This window comes from Xenopus laevis, chromosome 7L (assembly GCF_017654675.1).
Source record: "Xenopus laevis strain J_2021 chromosome 7L, Xenopus_laevis_v10.1, whole genome shotgun sequence".
NCBI classification, from domain to species: Eukaryota; Metazoa; Chordata; class Amphibia; order Anura; family Pipidae; genus Xenopus; species Xenopus laevis.
In genome coordinates, this window is record NC_054383.1 from 135,862,137 (window position 1) to 135,883,147 (window position 21,011).

General features: G+C 40.9%; 1 protein-coding gene across 1 annotated transcript in view; it reads right to left on the bottom strand.

The window, feature by feature from the left end:
- The window catches only part of vwa5b1.L (von Willebrand factor A domain containing 5B1 L homeolog), a 91,904-nt gene that overhangs the window by 26,137 nt on the left and 44,756 nt on the right, over window positions 1-21,011 (bottom strand). The window contains exons 9-13 of the mRNA XM_041569845.1: window positions 12,633-12,743; window positions 8,073-8,275; window positions 7,739-7,853; window positions 5,344-5,529; window positions 106-277 (exon numbers count right to left, since the gene is read on the bottom strand). Of these exons, the coding sequence (XP_041425779.1) occupies window positions 106-277; window positions 5,344-5,529; window positions 7,739-7,853; window positions 8,073-8,275; window positions 12,633-12,743 (787 nt within the window). The remainder of the gene's footprint in view (window positions 1-105; window positions 278-5,343; window positions 5,530-7,738; window positions 7,854-8,072; window positions 8,276-12,632; window positions 12,744-21,011) is intronic.

Here is a 21,011-nt window from a genome sequence, read left to right on the forward strand (position 1 = left end):
ATGGTTCCTAAGAGCCTGATCTCCCTATCCAGACGTATGCCGGTGTATCTACCTTGTGCCGGTGCATGTATCCACAGCATTCATAGAATATAAACAAGCTCTAACCTGCATCTGTTTCCCCCTCTTTCCCATTAGGAAAATCAGAACTGTGCCCCAATGGCAGGCTGGCATCTTGGTGACCCCTAGAGCTGCCGCTTCCGGAGGAATCTTGCGACTGAAAGAAGACAGAGCTTCCCGACTCTTGCGAGTGCATCATGCTGTACCTCCTCCTCTTGTCCTACAGGGGGCAGAAGCAGTAAAATAGGTTTCAGGTTGAACATATGGCTGATTAGCAAGATTCCCCCCACTCTGAGGATGATAAGGCCTCTCCATGGGATAGGGGTACACACGCCCTTTTAGATATAGAGTCAACACCACTAGTAAATATTGGATTGCATCAATGAGTCTAAAGCCAAAAAAAGATTGAAAAACAATGGAAACAAAGGCAAGTCTGACAATGCAAGGTAATCAGTAACACTTTCCTACTGCAGAAGCCAGAGGAGTTTCATGATATATTGGGAAAAAACTACAGTATATATCTCCATGTTCATCCAGAGCCTTGTTAATATATATATATATATATATATATACACACATATCAGACCCATCGCTGAAATAAATAATTCCTGGTACAAACTGAAATCTTACAGCGCCACCTGTTGGTGAGAAGTAATTGTGATTCCTCTGCTGCCGGCAATAAACGAATAAACATTCTCACATTCACATCATCTGGGGAGAGGCACCACCTCTTAATAACATCAAACTAACACCTCTGTGTAAAGCAAAAATCCCGCCCCATCGCCCCTTAGATACAAACTTCCTCACTGTTTAATTAGACACCCACGTAATTGCACCCTGAGCCCCCCCCCCGCGTGCCACAAAGCTGCCGATTCACTTCAGTGGCCCTTTGTACAAGAAAATACGATTTTCACACCTTTATGGTTTAATGCACAAAACACTTCAACAGCTGCAGCACATTGGGGTCAATTGGCAATTATACTGGTTTGGAAGAGATCAAGTTGTGATTCCGGCATTACAGGCTGCGGCAAAACAGATTTACCCTCATGATAAGGATAAATATTTAGCTGCTGGTTTCAGCTGGAATGTCAACCTGGCGAGTTACATAACAAGATATGTAGAAACATTGGGGTAACAGTCACCCTGCTATAGTTCCAGGGGTACCCAGGGCACAAATAAACACTCACCCCAAATCTCCCCCTAACTGACCTTCAGACTGGGCCCCCTTAGCTCATAACAAGGTTACAGATATATAGAAACATTGGGGCGTCACCCTGCTATAGTTCCAGGGGTACCCAGGGCACAAATAAGCACTCACCCCAAATCTCCCCCTAACTGACCTTCAGACTGGGCCCCCTTAGCTCATAACAAGGTTACAGATATATAGAAACATTGGGGTAACAGTCACCCTGCTATAGTTCCAGGGGTACCCAGGGTACAAATAAACACTCACCCCAAATCTCCCCCTAACTGGCCTTCAGACTGGGCCCCCTTAGCTCATAACAAGGTTACAGATATATAGAAACATTGGGGTAACAGTCACCCTGCTATAGTTCCAGGGGTACCCAGGGTACAAATAAGCACTCACCCCAAATCTCCCCCTAACTGACCTTCAGACTGGGCCCCCTTAGCTCATAACAAGGTTACAGATATATAGAAACATTGGGGTAACAGTCCCACTATCAGCCATTCAATAAAATTAAGAACTAGGGCACCATATCACCCCTAAATCTTATACTAATTGACCTTCTAGCTAACCCCTTGCAAAGCTAAAGGATAAAGTTCAGCCCGCGATGGAGACAGAATTAAAGGGCTTCATTGCGCGTCTCAATATAAAACGAAAGACTCGGGTTCTGGCTCAGAGAAAACAATAAAGAGCGAGTAGTTAAAGGTATAATGGGAGGTGAATGGATCTCTCTGGCTCAGATCAATAATCCTGTTATTTTTCTCCTGCTTGAATAACTGGATATTAAACGCTTTACAGTCCCATTGTTGCGCAGCGAAAGGAAAAGTAACGGTGACATAAAACAAAATTAAAGGGAGAGTATCGTAAAATCATAATGGTTGAATGTATCTGGGGGACGCCTATGTATGTGTGCAAGCATGTGTGTAGTACATATGGGTGCCCCCATTCTATAAAGCATGTCTACACCGAATTAATATAGTAAAGGGGAAGTAAAGACTTCTGACAAATGAAGCTGTTCCATGCTGCAAGTCGGCAAAGTTGCTGGGAGCCAATCAGAAATGAGGTACCCCTTTCTTCCCTGTGCAAAACACAGTGAGTTATTAATCAAATTCCGAATTTATCTCATTTTTTTTCTGAAATATACTCCGACCAAATCCGCACAGGTTATTATTTATCAATACATTTTCCTGAACAATTCCAGGTTGGGGAAAAAAAAACTCAAAAAAATCATGAAAATCATATAAAAATTTGAATCGTACACATTTTTCGTATTTTCCAACCAAAAAAGTCAGATTTTTTTGGATTTTTTCCAGAAAAACCACCAAATCTTATTAATCTTAGATCAGGATATCTTCAGCGCTTCTTCTATTGACTTATATGCAACCTCGACAGGTCTGAGATGCAGGATTTTCTAATTCGGACTCTTTCCATCCTCGGGGTATAATGAATGCTGAAACATTCAGGTTTTTTTTTTTTTCAAACAAAATTTGTATTTCCTAACTAGAAAAACTAGAGTTTTTGGCATTCGGATTTTAATAAATATCCCCCTTTCTGTTTCTCCATCAGCTGCTCCATGCAGACCCCACAGACATCAAGTCACAGTAAAGGGGAGAGACCCAAGAATCATTGTCCATTTGGAAACAACCGACAGTTGAATCTAATATTGTTTGGGCAGTTTTGGTTTCCAGTTAATGTATTTTATTCACACCACACGTATTGAATAGAACACGTCCTTCTTGTATCTATTATACTGGGGACCCAGTGCCAACATATATATGTGGCTTCTGCTGCCCGTCACAGTATTATATCCCAGAAGACAAATGCGGTGGAATGAAACTCTCTCATCACTGGGGTTGCTCTGTGGTTTCATAAGTTAAAAATCCATCCATTCTGCAGTACCCGTCATTTAGCCAGGTCCAAATTTACTCCATATTTTGATTATTTTCCTATTTCAACCAGTGAGACTAACTTTGTTGGTTATTCAACCAGTACCACCCCACCCACATATACACAGCCAAGACCCACCTTCAGAACCTTTTTTATAATGATTCCAAAGCCCATTTATTGTTATTGGTTACATTCACAAGGTCCTGTCAATGATCAGATCAACCCAAATGAGCCCACCAAGCTCATAAGATTACCCTCTTCATCTTGTTCGGTCAAGGGTGGAATTAGATAGAGACCTGCTAGGGCAAAAGCTGAACACAAAGCAATATATCAAGGTTTCCAGCTTTATTTGCCAAGTTAAACCATTTGTTGATCAAGAAAATTCCCACGGAAGACGGATCTTGTATCCCTAACTCCTTGCGGCTTATACGGTTTCTATGGCAATGCAGGCCGACGGAGAGGAGTACAGATAGCACTGGATAAGTCAGGGTTTAGCAGCTGTGACATACATACACATAAAAAGACCCTAGGAAAACAGTGAAAAGATGGAAAAAAAGGATATATATATATATATATATATTTATTTTTTAATCAGTAGGATCTTAATACTACTCTATAGAAGCATCGTACCAGGGAAACCTTAGGCTGTGTTAGGTAGTTTATTTACCCTGTAATGTCTTGTGGGATATCAGCGCCTGTTTTAGTATAAGCACAAGAGTCCCATAAATCTAGATGACAACCCTTTCATAAAGAAGTCAAGAGGGGCTGCTGATATGTATTGCTGGATCACGTAGATAATGTGACATTAGATTTTATGAATGGTTGTTGAGCACATGGCTAAAAATGGCACCTGCTAGCTCAAGAGGGCCCCTCTTCCCATGATATAAACATCACCTAGCATCTCAACAGGTCGGATCTTTCCATAATATAAAAATGGCACTTGGCAGCTCAAGAGGTTCTCTCTTCCCCTGATATAAATATGGGATCTGGCATCTCAACATGAGACCTGGCATCTCAATAGTTCTGATCTTTCCATGATATAAAATGGCACCTGGTAGCTCAAGAGGTCCTTTATCTTTATGATATAAAATGGCTCCTAGCATTTCAAGAGATTCTCTCTTCCCATGGTATAAAAATGGCACCTGCTAGCTCAAGTGGACCTCTCTTCCCAGGATATAAACATGGGAACTGGTATCTCAACTGATCTGATCTTCCCATGATATAAAAATGGCAGCTCAAGAGGTTCTCTCTTCCCACGATAAAAAAGGTACCTGGTAGCTGAAGAGGTAGCTGACAGCTCAAGAGGCCCTCTATTCCCATGATATAAATGTGGGATCTGGCATCTCAACAGGTTTGGTTTTCCCATGATTTAAAAATGGAACCTAGTAGCTCAAGAAGTCCCCTCTTCCCATAATATAAATGTCACCTAGCATCCAAATAGGTCATATCTTCCAATAATATAAAAATGGCATTTGGCAGCTCAAGGGGGTCTCTCTTCCTCTGGTATTAAATATGGGACCTGGTATCTCAACAAGTTTGACCTTGGAAACTCAGGAGACCCTCTCTTCCCCTGATATAAACATGGGACCTAGCATCTCAATAGGTCAGATCTTCCCATAATATAAAAATGGCACTTGGTAGCTCAGGAGACCCTCCTTTCCCCTGATATAAACATGGGACCTTGCACCTCAACAGGTGTGATCTTCCTATTATATAAAAATGTCACCAGCTAGCTCAAGTGGCCCTCTCTTCCCCTTGATATAAGGTGGGAACTGACATTTTAACAGGTCTGATCTTCCCATGATTTAAAAATGGCACATGGTAACTCAAGACTTCCTCTCTTCCCATGATATAAAAATGACAGCTGACAGCTCACAATGTCCCCTCTTTCCAATGATATAAACCTCGCACCCGGTAGCTCAAGAGGCCCCCTCTTCTCATGATGTAAAAATGGCACCTGACAGCTCAAGAGGTCCCCTCTTCTCATAGTATAAAATGTCAGCTGATGGCTCAAGAGGTCCTCTCTTCCCCTGGTATAAAAATGCCAAGTGAAAACTCAAGAGGTCCCCTCTTTCCCATGATATAAACATGGGACCAGGCATCTCAACAGGTCTGATCTTCCTATTATATAAAAATGGCACCTGGCAGCTGAAGAGGTCCCCTTTTCCCACAATATAAAGATATTTCCAGCCAATCAAGTAAAAAGGACTCACCGATCGAGGGTTGGAAAGATAACGAGAAGTGTTACACACAACACCATATCCCACCAGGCGATCACCTGGGAAAAGAAAACTAGAGCTGACAGGGGAGATCAGAACTTCGAAATTCTCTGGAAACACCCATTCCACTGTGACATCGCTCAGTACAGGAGCCATGGACTTCTTCAGGGACTGTAACATCTAGGAAGAAGCAACAGTCTGAGGAGAAGGTAGAGACTTTCTGGTCTTCAATACAATATTATGTTGTAGGTAGAGTTAACTGACTGGTCATTATGGATTAGACCTTAAAGCAACTTTAGACCTGTAATTCCGCTGCACCTAAATGGTTTATCAGTGTTTTCCTTTACCCTGACCTTTCTTTCCTCCAGATATATCAGAAAAACCAACCACAATGCTGTGGATTTTATTTATCATAAAACAAAACTATAATTTGATTGTTGTTGCTGCGCTGAGGTGTTGCGACTCTCCAGACTATTAACATTATCCAGTGTTTTGTTATTTATGGAGCAACTGGGTCAAAATGCCTTAATCTCCCTAACACTCAATAAAAGCCCCATGGCATGAAGAGCACATTCTAGAGATTTTCCTCCCTACTGGATGGCGCGGCTAACAAATCTAATTTCATGTTATGGGAGAATGAGAGGCTTCTAGCGAAAAATGAGATTTCCTGGGGAAAGGAAGCGAGAAGAATTAAACACAATCAGATTAAGTTGGACTTTATTTTCATTGTGATATATACCCCCTTATTGCCAGCAGAATTGGATAGTCTGCTCCCTGCAAATGCCTTTTTATTTGTTTTTGTACAGATATTGAATCTATAATTACCTGCTTAAAGGAGAACTAACCCAGCTTCTAAAAGCTGCACACAGAGAAGCTCTAGTTTCATCCTTTGACCACTGACAGGAGACAGACCTGGTCAATATGAAGTGTCAGTCCCTTCAACCTCAAGCTCCTCAAGCTGTGGAACCAAATGTCAGGGACTAGTGAGTGAGTGTACAGGCTGGTCTGTATGTTGGGTAGTAGCAGTAAATCAGTGCTGAATTGGCCAGGTATAGAAACCATGGTATTTAGTGGGTATACAAAGCACTCTTGGTAAATAGAGGAAAGCAGAGTCTAGTGCAGGCAAGCAGACAGACTCCAAATAAGAGGCCAGAGATCAGAACTGGGAAATAACAGCAGAAACAAAGGAATAATGCGGGAACTCAAAGATTCCATGATCATGGCTGGGATTCCTAGGAACCAAGGCACGGATTCCTACAGATCAATGCAGAGAATCATAGGCACCAAGGCAGAGATTCCCAGGGACCAATGGAGAGATTCCTAGGGATTAAGGCAGGAATTTCTAGGGACCAAGGCAGGGTTTGCTAGGGACCAAGGCAGGGATCCATAGGGAGCAAGGCACAGATTCATACAGACCAAGGCAGAGATTCAAATGCACCAAGGTTGGGATTCCCAGGGACCAATGGAGAGATTCCTAGGTATTAAGGCAGTAATTCCTAGGGACCAAGGCAGGGGTACATAGGGACCAAGGCAGGGGTACATAGGGACCAATGGAGAGATTCATAGGGACCAGGGCAGAGATTCATAGGGACCAAGGCTGGGATTCCCAGGGACCAATGGAGAGATTCCTAGGTATTAAGGCAGTAATTCCTAGGGACCAAGGCAGCAGTACATAGGGACCAATGCAGAGATTCCTAGGGAACAATGGAAAGATTCATACAGACCAAGGCAGAGATTCATAGGCACCAAGGCAGGGAATCCTAGGGACCAATGGAGAGATTCCTGGGTATTAAGGCAGGAATTCCGAGGGACCAAGGCAGGGGTACATAGGGACCAAGGCAGGGGTACATAGGGACCAAGGCAGAGATTCATAGGGACCAATGGAGAGATTCATAGGGACCAGGGCAGAGATTCATAGAGACCAAGGCAGGGAGTCATAGGCACCAAGGCAGGGATTCCCAGGGAGCAATTCCTAGGGACCAATGCAGACATTAATGGGAACCTAGGAAGGAATTCAGAGGGACCAAGACAGAAGGATTGTTAACAACTGGCCATAATGTGGTTGGAGGCTGGAGCAGTGAAGAAAGGGGAGGTAACCAAAGTTCCAGTAACAAAGTAATTCCTCTCCTGCTTGTTGGGCACCTCATTCTAATTGTGAAATAAAGGAAAGGGGGTCATTTTATAACCTTTTATATGTTTTATATAACCTCTCCTGCCATTAAACATAACAAGGCAGGGCTAACCCCCCTGCACCCCTCAATGGCTGTAGATACAAAACTGCCTCTGTGCGGTAACCCATAGCAACCAATTCCATTTGTTTTCGTTTGGTAAATTGTAGTAGGATGTTGGAAATTAATTTCTGATTGGTTGCCATGGGTAACTCAAATACCTTTGGCTGGAGCCTCTCCCCCTCGCTCAGGAATTCTGCGCTCCCTTTGGATACACTGGCCACGCCTTGCACCAGCCTCCGACAGGCATTCTGGCCAATTCCAAAGCTGTAGCACCTACGGGGGCAAACACAACAAAATGCACTTTTTTTTATAATCACTAATATTTATCTTGCAAGCAAAGGAGACAAGGACAAGTATAATAAGTTTAATTATTTTTTTCTTTTATTATTAGGCGGCCACATAGCAAACCCCAAGGCCCATGACTAATACCCGTCATTCCTGGTGCTTTACAATCTCAAGACCCCCTGCTCTCAGAGACCCCCCGCCTCGTACCTTGTGAAGGATGAATGATGGCGGATGAGTTCAATAACTTTGCCGGTGTTACTGACAGCCCCATCAGTCAGCAGAAAGAGAAGCCTCGGGTACCCCCTGCACACCGGCTGTCGGAAGATCCAATTGAGGGGGGATAAGATATTGGTTCCCCCCATGTCTGCTCGAAGTCTCTTGATGCTGTCACAGGCGATGGCCAGACTTTCCTAGGGGCAGAAAACAGGGGTCATCATTGGATTAAATGAACTGGCCAAAGTCACAAGGGAGACTGTAGGTGCCCTGTACCTGTGTATAGCATTTCTCATTGGCATCATCATTCCTCTATTGTATTTATCTATTGGACTATTTGCCTTTATTCCATGCCATTCTTAGCTCTGACTCCCTCACACTTTCAGCCTCGCATAAGAGTCTACACAGAGGTAGTTTGGGGATACCATTGCCCCCAACAATAAGATGAATGGTGAATATCACCGGGATGTGCAGTAGAACAATATTAACATTCTGCCTTTGTGCCGAGAAGCATCAGAACAACTCACTGAAAACAATGACAGCCAGAGAGACTTGTGTCAGTTTATTCATTTTTGGGCAAAAAGCCATTTTTTCAGCAGAGAGAGAACAGAGGAGCAGATTGCAGACTAATTATACCAGGAATTCCCTTCCCTTAATCTGTATGTGAATACAGCGGAGGATTAAACAGCTTGAACTGGGGCATCGGCTGCCCTGGATATGAAGGGAGGTCCGGGATCAAGTGTCGTCTGAAGTTAATATAAATAACTCATGCAGCCTCTGCACTCCGTTTGTTGTTAAACTACAACTCTCTTTAAGTTGTAAAAGTCCTAGTGACTTTTACAACTTAAAGAGAGTTGTAGTTTAACAACAAACGGAGTGTAGCAGGTTGGAGGACCCTGGTTTATTTAAACCACTTTATAGTAGGTGTCACCCTCCCAGTATTTTAGGGGGCCACTCTTATGTAACTTCACAACTCTGATAGTGTATACAAATTAAAATAAACTGTTATACAGATAGCTAGAATCTCAGCTGCCATAAAGCAGGACAGGACTGCTGCTTACAATGGGGATCAGATAGGATCTGTGCAGCCACTGGGACAGAATGTTCTGTTATACAGATAGCTAGAATCTCAGCTGCCATAAAGCAGGACAGGACTGCTGCTTACAATGGGGATCAGATAGGATCTGTGGCAGCCACTGGGACAGAATGTTCTGTTATACAGATAGCTAGAATCTCAGCTGCCATAAAGCAGGGCAGGACTGCTGCTTACAATGGGATCAGATAGGATCTGTGCAGCCACTGGGACAGAATGTTCTGTTATACAGATAGCTAGAATCTCAGCTGCCATAAAGCAGGACAGGACTGCTGCTTACAATGGGGATCAGATAGGATCTGTGCAGCCACTGGGACAGAATGTTCTGTTATACAGATAGCTAGAATCTCAGCTGCCATAAAGCAGGACAGGACTGTTGCTTACAATGGGGATCAGATAGGATCTGTGCAGCCACTGGGACAGAATGTTCTGTTATACAGATAGCTAGAATCTCAGCTGCCATAAAGCAGGCAGGACTGTTGCTTACAATGGGGATCAGATAGGATCGGGGGTCAATTTCATCAGGAACCAATTAACCTGCCTGTTTGTTGGGTTTTCTGGATTGTTGAAGGAAACCCACACAGACATTGAGTTGTTTCTTGTTCCAAATGATCCGACTACTCCCAGTCATCCTTCAACTCTGACAGCAGATGGCGCTGCACCTCCACTCAGACTCACCTTAATGTTGTACCTTGAGCCAGAACCTAATTATCATTACTGAGTTATAGTTATAATGTGCCGGGTTATTCCCGTAACAGAAAAAAGCTTCCCTCGTAAAAATCACCAAACAAAATAATATAATAACTATAAGGATGAAAATGCAGCTGGAATATATGATTAAACCCTGGACTAAAGACCAATGAAAAATCCGAAAATGGACAAAAGCTTCCTTACAAGCCCAATAAGGATATGCACTAAAATGAGCTTGGATCTTGCAGTAAGTCCCAGTAAGAGCTCAGCACAGTCAGGGTGAAATTAACCCCTAATAATCAGAATTAAAGAGTCCAGGAGAGGAACCTACAGACTATGAACCTGGCTTTATGGGATGAGGTTTTCCTGAAATTAAATCAACTACAAAAAAGTACAGCTGAAAAGACCTAGAAATACCTTTATCTTGTCCTACTACCTCCATCTTATTCTACTGCCTCCATCTTGTACTACTGTTTCCATCAAGTTCGACTGTCTCCATCTTGTCCTACTGTCTCCATCTTGTACTACTATCATCTTGTTCTACTGTCTCCATCTTGCCCTAATGTCTCCATTTAGTTCTTCTTTCTCCGTCATGTCTTACTGTCTCCATTGAGTTCTACTGTATTTATCTTGCCCTACTGCCTCCAGCTTAGTCTTCAGCTTGTCGTACCGTCTCCTTCTTATCCTACTGTTTCCATCAAGTTCTAAGGTCTCCATCTTGCCCTAGTGTCTCCATTTAGCCCTACTGTCTCCATCAAGTTTGAATGTCTCCATCTTGCCCTAATGTCTTCATCTAGTTATTTGATCTCTATCAAATCCTTTTGTCTCCATCTTGTTCTACTGTCCTTATCTTGCCCTACTGTCTCCAACTTGCCCTACTGTCTCCATCTTGTTCTGCTTTCTCCAGCTTGTCCTACTGTCTCCCTCTTGCCCTCTGTCTTGGCTTCTGTCTTCAACTTGCCCTACTGCTCCAACTTTTTTGATTTTGTTCTACTGTATTTATCTTGCCCTACCTTCTCCAGCTTATTCTACTGTCTCCCTCCTTTCCTACTGTCTCCATCTAATTAGAATGTATATGTCTTGCCCTAATGTCTACATCTAGTTCTTCTATCTCCATTCATGTCCTACTGTCTCAATCTGGTCCTACTGTCTCTATTGTGTTCTAATCTGTCTCCCTTGTGTTCTACTGTCCTTATCTTGCCCTACTGTCTCCAACTTGCCCTACTGTCTCCATCTTGTTCTGCTTTCTCCAGCTTGTCCTACTGTCTCCCTCTTGCCCTCTGTCTTGGCTTCTGTCTTCAACTTGCCCTACTGCTCCAACTTTTTTGATTTTGTTCTACTGTATTTATCTTGCCCTACCTTCTCCAGCTTATTCTACTGACTCCCTCTTTTCCTACTGTCTCCGTTTAATTCGAATGTCTACCTCTTGCCCTAATATCTCCATCTAGTTCTTCTATCTCCATCATGTCCTACTGTCTCCATCTGGTCCTATTGTCTCTATTGAGTTCTAATCTGTCTCCCTTGTGTTCTACTGTCTCCAGCTTGCCCTACTGTCTCCCTCCTTTCCTACTGTCTCCATCTAATTAGAATGTATACGTCTTGCCCTAATGTCTACATCTAGTTCTTCTATTTCCATCATGTCCTACTGTCTCCATCTGGACCTACTGTCTCTATTATGTTCGAATCTGTCTCCCTTGTGTTCTACTGTCTCCATCTTGCCTTACTGACTCCCTCATGCCCAACTGTCTCTGTCTTGTCTTCTGTCTCCATCTTGTTCTGCTCAAAACTGTTACTTGCAAAATAAAAGAGAATATAATTCCAAGCAACTTCCCACTATAGATTCATTAAAAATGTTCAATGGTTTTCTAGTATTAAGTAAAACTGCTACTTTAGGCAAATGGCTGTATGATTATATTGTCTGCACTGTTTGTACTCCTGTAGCAGCTGATTAACAGACGGGGACAGACAATAGGAATGACAAACACATCTAACAATAAACCCAGTGAGAATGAGGAATAAATGGGTGCTGGGACGTTGCTTAGAATTCCAATTTCTTATATTTTATTGGGTGGAGTTGCCATTGAGCCATGCGGATTTAAAACAATAATAACATCAGCTCAGTAGCACAGGAGAAAAGAGATTCCCCAAGAGTCTCCTGACTCCACCGGCCGCAGGGGGTTGCAGTTGGACGCTGATGGTAAGAGATATATCTCAAGGGCTACTGAAGGTGTCAGTGGTGTGAGAATCCATTCAATTCCCAGCAGTAGAGACACACAATTAACATATGGAGAAGGTTGTCGGATCCCTGCTATGGAACTGAAGGAAAATGTTTTTTGCTGGGGGTGAATTGGCACAACGATGAGAGAAATAAAGTGCAGGTCAAGGACCAATCACGTGTGAGCTTTATTTTAAGGTGTGCAACAATGAGACCCAGTCATTGAGTTTATAGTCAAGATCTACCCAGTGTGGGGGCAGGGTAGTAGATTGTTAGAGACTGTAGTTTCATAGGAGCTGCCTGCAGGGAGAGCCACCTGTAGTTCTTCAACCCAGCCAGTAGGGGGAGTCATTCCAGATGGGCAGCAGTCTCAGGGAGGCGGAGTTCACCAGGATTTCTATAACTTCTAAATAAAACGATTTATGTATATTGGCATGCAGCTACTTCTAACAGATCCACTAAACTTGTATAGGTTGGTTCTAATTGTCTCCATATTATAAAGCAAACATTTTTCAGCTCTTGGGTATTTGCCCCAAGCGATCCAGTTGCCCCTTACCTCGCTATAGCTCTGGCTACAGGGAAACAGCGTCTTGAACGTGGAGCCGAAACCAATGATGTTGAAAAGAGACTTTGGCATCAGGCTTTTCAGAATGACCAGCATTGCATCCTGGGAAATGAAGAGAAGAACAGTCACCCTCAGGCATCTGGCAGTTAGTGGGAGAGGCCAAGAGTTTGAGTGGAGTCATTATCATTGTTTATTTCTTGTGTTATTACAGATCACTGGCACTGTTCTTACAAAGGGTGTTAATTAGGAATTTATTTTAATGAGAAAGAGCAGGAAGTACAGAGAATCAGAGCTCTGTACCTGGGTAAGTACAGGGGGGGATTGGATTCACTTACCCAGGGGGAGGTTCCTGTCTGACCATGGGAAAGAGAACAGCCCAGGAGCAGGAAGTACAGAGAATCAGAGCTCTGTACCTGGGTAAGTACTGGGGGAGATTGGATTCACTTACCCAGGGGGAGGTTCCTGTCTGACCATGGGAAAGAGAACAGCCCAGGAGCAGGAAGTACAGAGAATCAGAGCTCTGTACCTGGGTAAGTACTGGGGGAGATTGGATTCACTTACCCAGGGGGAGGTTCCTGTCTGACCATGGGAAAGAGAACAGCCAAGGAGCAGGAAGTACAGAGAATCAGAGCTCTGTACCTGGGTAAGTACTGGGGGAGATTGGATTCACTTACCCAGGGGGAGGTTCCTGTCTGACCATGGGAAAGAGAACAGCCCAGGAGCAGGAAGTACAGAGAATCAGAGCTCTGTACCTGGGTAAGTACTGGGGGAGATTGGATTCACTTACCCAGGGGGAGGTTCCTGTCTGACCATGGGAAAGAGAACAGCCCAGGAGCAGGAAGTACAGAGAATCAGAGCTCTGTACCTGGGTAAGTACTGGGGGAGATTGGATTCACTTACTCAGGGGGAGGTTCCTGTGTGACGATGGGAAAGAGAGCAGCCCAGGACAGAGAATCAGAGCTCTGGCATATCTAACTTTTACTTTAAAGTGGCTCTGCCCATGTGCAGTGTTAGCCAATCAGCAATGGACCGAAGCAAATAAAAGACATAGTTTATATACAAAATAAAATCCATTGCTATGCTTATCCTGATTAACTCTCTGTTTGCACCAGGCACAGTAATAAATACTTTCCCTTTCCCTTCACTCCAATTGTTACAGGGGAACCTACCCTCCTATTTGCTTATTATCTGATCTGGCAGCAGAGACACCCCCCACCCCAGTCACCGCTGCCTCAATTACTGCTTCTTGGAAATCTCAGCGCCTGATAATTATATTTTACTCTTGGAAAATAATTATACTCTTGGTGGCTACACGGAAAACCCAAAAGGAACATGTGAGTGAGCGAGGAGGATAAATTGTCCCATTGTATCACTTATATCATGCTCTCATTCTAACCACTGCCTGGTTGCTAGGGTAAATTGGACCCTAGCAACCAGATAGCTGCTGAAAGTCCAAACTGGAGAGGAGCTGAGCAAAAAGCTCAAAATGAACACAAGCAAAAAATTGAAGACCAACTGCAAACTGTCTCAGACTATTACCATTAATTAAAGTGAACCACCCCTACTTACAAACACTAAAAATTAGGAGGTTTAGACTTAAGATCTTATAGCAACCAAAAAAACAGAGCATCTTACCCCAAAAATAGAACAATCGTTGCAGTGGGTGCATATGTTGGCAATTGCTTTGCATATATGCTAATGAGCCGAGGGGCAGGTGATGTCTCATAGACACATGACATGAACCAATCACAAGGCTTAGTTTAGCAGCTTGGGTCCCTGTTTTCCTATTTTTATTGTATATATAGGCTTGCAGCTCCTTGTACCTTTAAGAACATCCCAGCCCAGCGAATCAAATAGTCCCTCACCTGCACCTATTAATATAACTAATAGATATTCATTTTGTGTCCTGTTGTGTGATTGGATGTACAGCAGCTCCATGACAACAAAGAACTCCCTCACCCTGGGTTCCTGCACCCCCCACCTCTTTTTCTACATCAATTTTATCATCTTTATTCTTATACAGCCCTACCAATGGCACTCAGTGTTACATACAAGAGTATTCCAGCATTTTAAAGGGGTAGTAAACTCTAAAATAGAATAAGGCTAGAAATGCTGTATTTTGTATACTATGGGGCACATTTACTAAGCTCGAATGAAGGATTCGAAGTAAAAAAACTTCGAATTACTAAGTTTTTTTTGGGGACCATCGAATAGTCTACTTCGACCTTCGACTACAACTTTGACTCGAACGATTCGAACTAAAAATTGTTCGACTAGTCGACCATTCGATAATCGAAGTACTGTCTCTTTAAAAAAAACTTCGACTATCTACTTTGCCACTTTAAACCTACCGAGCACCAATGTTAGCCTATGGGGACCTTCCCCATAAGGTTTCTAAGCTTTTTCTGATCGAAGGAAAATCCTTCGATCGATGGATTAAAATCCTTCGTATCGTTCTATTTGAAGGATTTAATCATTCGATCGAACGATTTTTCCTTCCATCGATTGATCAAAGTATTTGCGGCAAATCCTTCAACTTCGATATTCGAAGTTGAAGGATTTTACTTCGAGGGTCGAATATCGAGGGTTAATTAACCCTCGATATTCGACCATTAGTAAATGTGCCCCAAAACATAAACATGAACTTACTGCACCACAAGCCTAATTAAACAAATGATTTATACTTTCAAAGTTGCCCACAGGGGGTCACCATCTTGTAACTTTGTTATACATCTTTGCAAGACCAAGACTCTGCACATGCTCAGTGTGGTCTGGTCTGCTTAGGGATCGTCATGAATGATCAAAACAACAAATAATATAAGTCAAATAATATCTGCCAGAAGCCGATACAACAAGACTGATTAATAATCAGAATATACAGACTGCACTGGGTCCTGTGTTGTCATGTAATCTAATGTGGATTTCATAGTTTTTGTATTGTTTAATACAAACTTTCTCCTACTCTTAATAATCCAACAAATAGAATCCGAGTTTATCTGTTTATATCTGGCTCCATGTTCTCTGTCCCTGCATCTCTACACAGTCGCTGACTGCTCTACAGGGAAACAAACAAAGCTGCTTGAGTTCTGCATGGCTGGGAAGTAAGGTGGGACTCCCCCTGCTGTTCATAAGTATGATTGTTTCCCTGCAGAGCAGTTAGGGACTGTCTGACAATTCCTATCCACAGCAGTAAATGAAGGGAGAATTTCAATGCATACAATCAGGTTTCTTATAAAAATGGTACACATTTTTTAATTAAAGTATATTGGAGATATTTTTATTTTTCATTAAAGAAAGTAAAAATGGGATTTTATTTTTTGGCCTTTACTTGCCCTTTAAGCACCTGCCCTTTTGGCTGCTTTGCACAAGCAGACCTACAGCAATGACTAGATTTAAGCTTGGTCAGTTCACCAATTGTTCTTAGATTGGCCAGTTGACTGTCAGGCACTCGTGTGGGCCCCTAGGAATCCCAGTCCAATAGTGAGCCTTTAGATTGATCTCCAACATTTGTTTGGTTTTTATAATTGAAAAGTTTGACTGGTTCTCTAATCAGACTTAAAAGTAGATCTCAAGCTTCAGATTGGTCAGTTCACCAATTGTTCTTATATTGGGCAGTTGAATATCAGGCCCTCTAGGAGTCCCAGTTCAACAGTGAAAACTTTGTCAGATTCTATATTCAGACTTAAAGGTAGGTCTCAAGCTTGAGTTTTGTCAGTTTGCCTATGCCATGTCACACCAATACCATTGATGTTGGAACACTGGATGCTAAATACTCTGGGGGGCCCTAGGAATCCCAGTCCATCAGTGAGCATTGAGATTGTTCTCCAATGTTGGTTTGGCCTGTTTAATTGAAAAGTTTTGACCTATTCTCTATTCAGACTTAAAGGTAGGTCTCCTGCTTGAGTTTGGTCAGTTCACCAAAGCCATGTTGCACCAATACCATTGAGGTTGGAACACTGGATGCCAAACATTCTGAGACTTGAGACTTTTCTCCAGCTTTGGTTTGGACTGTACAAGAGTCAGCCTTTACCTTCTATTTTCTATGCCTGCTCTCCTGTCCAGCTTCAGCCTTCCTCATCTGTCAGTTCTATTGGGTTTAGTCTTCCAAGAGTTGGTGGTATAGTAGAATGGTCTTCACTTGTCTCTCCAAGGAGACTTTTCACTACAGCACCTTCAATATCTACTTTTGTAGCTTTTGAAGGTTTTCATCCTCAGTATTAGGAGATCCAGCATCATCCACTGGTATATATATTTATGTTGGGTCATAGACCTTTCTCCGCATGGAGAAAATATGAAGCCTAATCTTGGATAAAGTTCTTCACATGTAAATGTTCCTAGGATAAAAACAAAATCTCTCTAGAGAAAGAACCCATGGCACTGCATGGCTGAAGTATTGAGATGCAAGCTCCATGGCCAAGAAACTATAGTTTGCATCCCTGAAGGTTCCTCATGGTTGATTAGAGGGGAAGACCACTTCTCGTATAAATACAATACAAGAGAATAAGCTCATATGGCCCAAGACTTAGTAGATCAGTGCTGAGGAACAGAAGGGGGGCATCTCTAAAATACCAAAAGCAACAGCAACCTTTGCATTTTTTAGAGCTTTTCAGCTAAAACTAGGGGAATCCTCAATGCTTTTTCGTTAGAGGAACCTCTATCTGCCGACACGCACTTCAAAAAAGGAAAGAACTTAAGCGGCAAAGATAAATATGTCTTCAGTGATCATAACAAGAGCAATGCGACTCCTGAATTCTTGCAGATAAGCTGTGAGGTGAATGATCAAAATTCAGCTAAATTTAGTTGCCGAGGGAAAATGCCATCATCCTGTAAATTGTCTCCTCCGTCACATCGTGTTGCTTGGCAATTTAACTCCATGTGAGCAGCAACAATGCGGCAAAGACTTCCTCACCGGCAATCAGCGGCTCCCAGGAGAATAGCAGTGATTACATTTAAACGCCTTGATGGCAAACATGTGTATTTTAAAGGTTAAATGTGAATATCTTCAATGTTCCAGGGTAATGCAGTAATGTATCACATAAAGTCACGATACCAAACTGTCGTTAATTCAGATTTACATTACATGGCAGTATAGAAATCAGTGCATTCTGCATCAAACTTGATTCATAATCAGATGAACCCTCACTTAAAGCTGCCCATGTACTGAGCATGTGCAGTGCCACTGACACACTCAAGATGGCCTAACAAGATACTAGATGGAGGGCAACTATAAGGGTCTGGATGATTACTCTGGGCTGGTACAGTAAGTAAAGTAAGTTTCCTCATAATTGATCCCTTTCATTCCCTTTATCAGTTTAGTCGCTCTTCTCTGTACTTTCTCTATTTCATTACTGTCACTTATATATTTATATATAGTGGTCATATACCCTTATATATTTATATATAGTGATCATATCCCCTTATATATTTATATATAGTGATCATATCCCCTTATATATTTATATATAGTGATCATATCCCCTTATATATTTATATATAGTGATCATATCCCCCTTATATATTTATATATATAGTGATCATATCCCCTTATATATTTATATATAGTGATCATATCCCCCTTATATATTTATATATAGTGATCATATCCCCTTATATATTTATATATAGTGATCATATCCCCTTATATATTTATATATAGTGATCATATCCCCTTATATATTTATATATAGTGATCATATCCCCTTATATATTTATATATAGTGATCATATCCCCTTATATATTTATATATAGTGATCATATCCCCTTATATATTTATATATAGTGATCATATCCCCTTATATATTTATATATAGTGATCATATCCCCTTATATATTTATATATAGTGATCATATCCCCTTATATATTTATATATAGTGATCATATCCCCTTATATATTTATATATAGTGATCATATCCCCTTATATATTTATATATATAGTGATCATATCCCCTTATATATTTATATATAGTGATCATATCCCCTTATATATTTATATATAGTGATCATATCCCCTTATATATTTATATATAGTGATCATATCCCCTTATATATTTATATATAGTGATCATATCCCCTTATATATTTATATATAGTGATCATATCCCCTTATATATTTATATATAGTGATCATATCCCCTTATATATTTATATATAGTGATCATATCCCCTTATATATTTATATATAGTGATCATATCCCCTTATATATTTATATATAGTGATCATATCCCCTATATATTTATATATAGTGATCATATCCCCTTATATATTTATATATAGTGATCATATCCCCTTATATATTTATATATAGTGATCATATCCCCTTATATATTTATATATAGTGATCATATCCCCTTATATATTTATATATAGTGATCATATCCCCATTATATATTTATATATAGTGATCATATCCCCCTTATATATTTATATATAGTGATCATATCTCCTTATATATTTATATATAGTGATCATATCCCCTTATATATTTATATATAGTGATCATATCCCCTTATATATTTATATATAGTGATCATATCCCCCTTATATATTTATATATAGTGATCATATCCCCTTATATATTTATATATAGTGATCATATCCCCTTATATATTTATATATAGTGATCATATCCCCTTATATATTTATATATAGTGATCATATCCCCTTATATATTTATATATAGTGATCATATCCCCCTTATATATTTATATATAGTGATCATATCTCCTTATATATTTATATATAGTGATCATATCCCCTTATATATTTATATATAGTGAATCATATCCCCTTATATATTTAATATATGATCATATCCCCTATATTATATAGTGATCATATCCCCTTATATATTTATATATAGTGATCATATCCCCCTTATATATTTATATATAGTGATCATATCCCCTTATATATTTATATACAGTGATCATATCCCCCTTATATATTTATATATAGTGATCATATCCCCCTTATATATTTATATATAGTGATCATATCCCCTTATATATTTATATATAGTGATCATATCCCCTTATATATTTATATATAGTGATCATATCCCCTTATATATTTATATATAGTGATCATATCCCTTTATATATTTATATATAGTGATCATATCCCCTTATATATTTATATATAGTGATCTGATTCTCAAGAAATCTGGCTAACATCTCAGGAAGTTGAAGTTCAGCTGTATTTCTCTCATTGTTATTTCGTATGACTCTTAGAAACCGAGAGTAAGGGATCCCACGTGTTGTGGCTGGAGGCATGCAAAATGGAATTGCGATCTGTTGGTTTCCGAAATAGTCGGGTCCCTAATGTGCCGTTTTCAAAGAATATGTTAAGATCTAAAAAATTGATGTCTTTTTCGCTATGATTAAGAGTCAATTTGATGGGGCTATCAGCATATTCAGTTGTTGATGGAAAGATATCAGAGCTCCCTCCGTGTCAGTCCATAACAGAAACAGGTCATCTATGTAGCGAAGGTAAGTTAATATGGACTTGCCCAGATAGGGGTAGATATGTTCCGTCTCAAAGTCGGACATGAATAGGTTGGCATAAGAAGGTGCCAATGCACTGCCCATAGCTGTGCCCGACGTTTGGAGATAGAAAAGTTTTTAAGATCGGAAGAGATTTCTTGTCAGCATGAGTTCTAGCAGTTGAATCAGAAACTCCACAGGGACGTCATTCGGTGGTGGTGATAGTAATGCTCGTCTACAGGCTTGCATTCTCTGGTCATGTGTATAAACTTGTGACATCCATTGTCCCCAGAATGCCAACTCCTGTAGTCTTCTGATCACATGGCTGGAATCTTGGGTGTACCATGGCATGGATTGTACCAGTGGCTGAAGATAGTGGTCAACATACGAGGAAACTGACTGGTATAGGGAGCCAACAGCAGAAATGATTGGTCTGCCCGGTGGTACAGACAGAGACTTGTGTACTTTGGGCAAAGTATAAATAATCGGTGTACATGGATACTGTGTAATTAGAAAGTCATAAGTGTTCTCATCTAGCCATCCCGCATTCCTAGCCATTTGTAGACAGCCGTCCAATTCATCCTTAAAGGAAAACTATACCCCTCAAACAATGTAGGTCTCTATTAAAAGATACTGAGTAAAACAGCTCATGTGTAAAACCCTGCTTCATGTAAATGAACCATTATCATAATAATATACTTTTTTAGTAGTATGTGCCATTGGGTAATCATAAATAGAAAATTGCCATTTTAAAAAATAAGGGCCGCCCCCTGGGATCGTAAGATTCACTGTGCACACATACAAACTACATGTAAGGTCACATGAGCCAATTAACAGACAGAGTTCTGCCTTTTGCTTCCTCACTTCTTCCTGTTACAGTTAGTG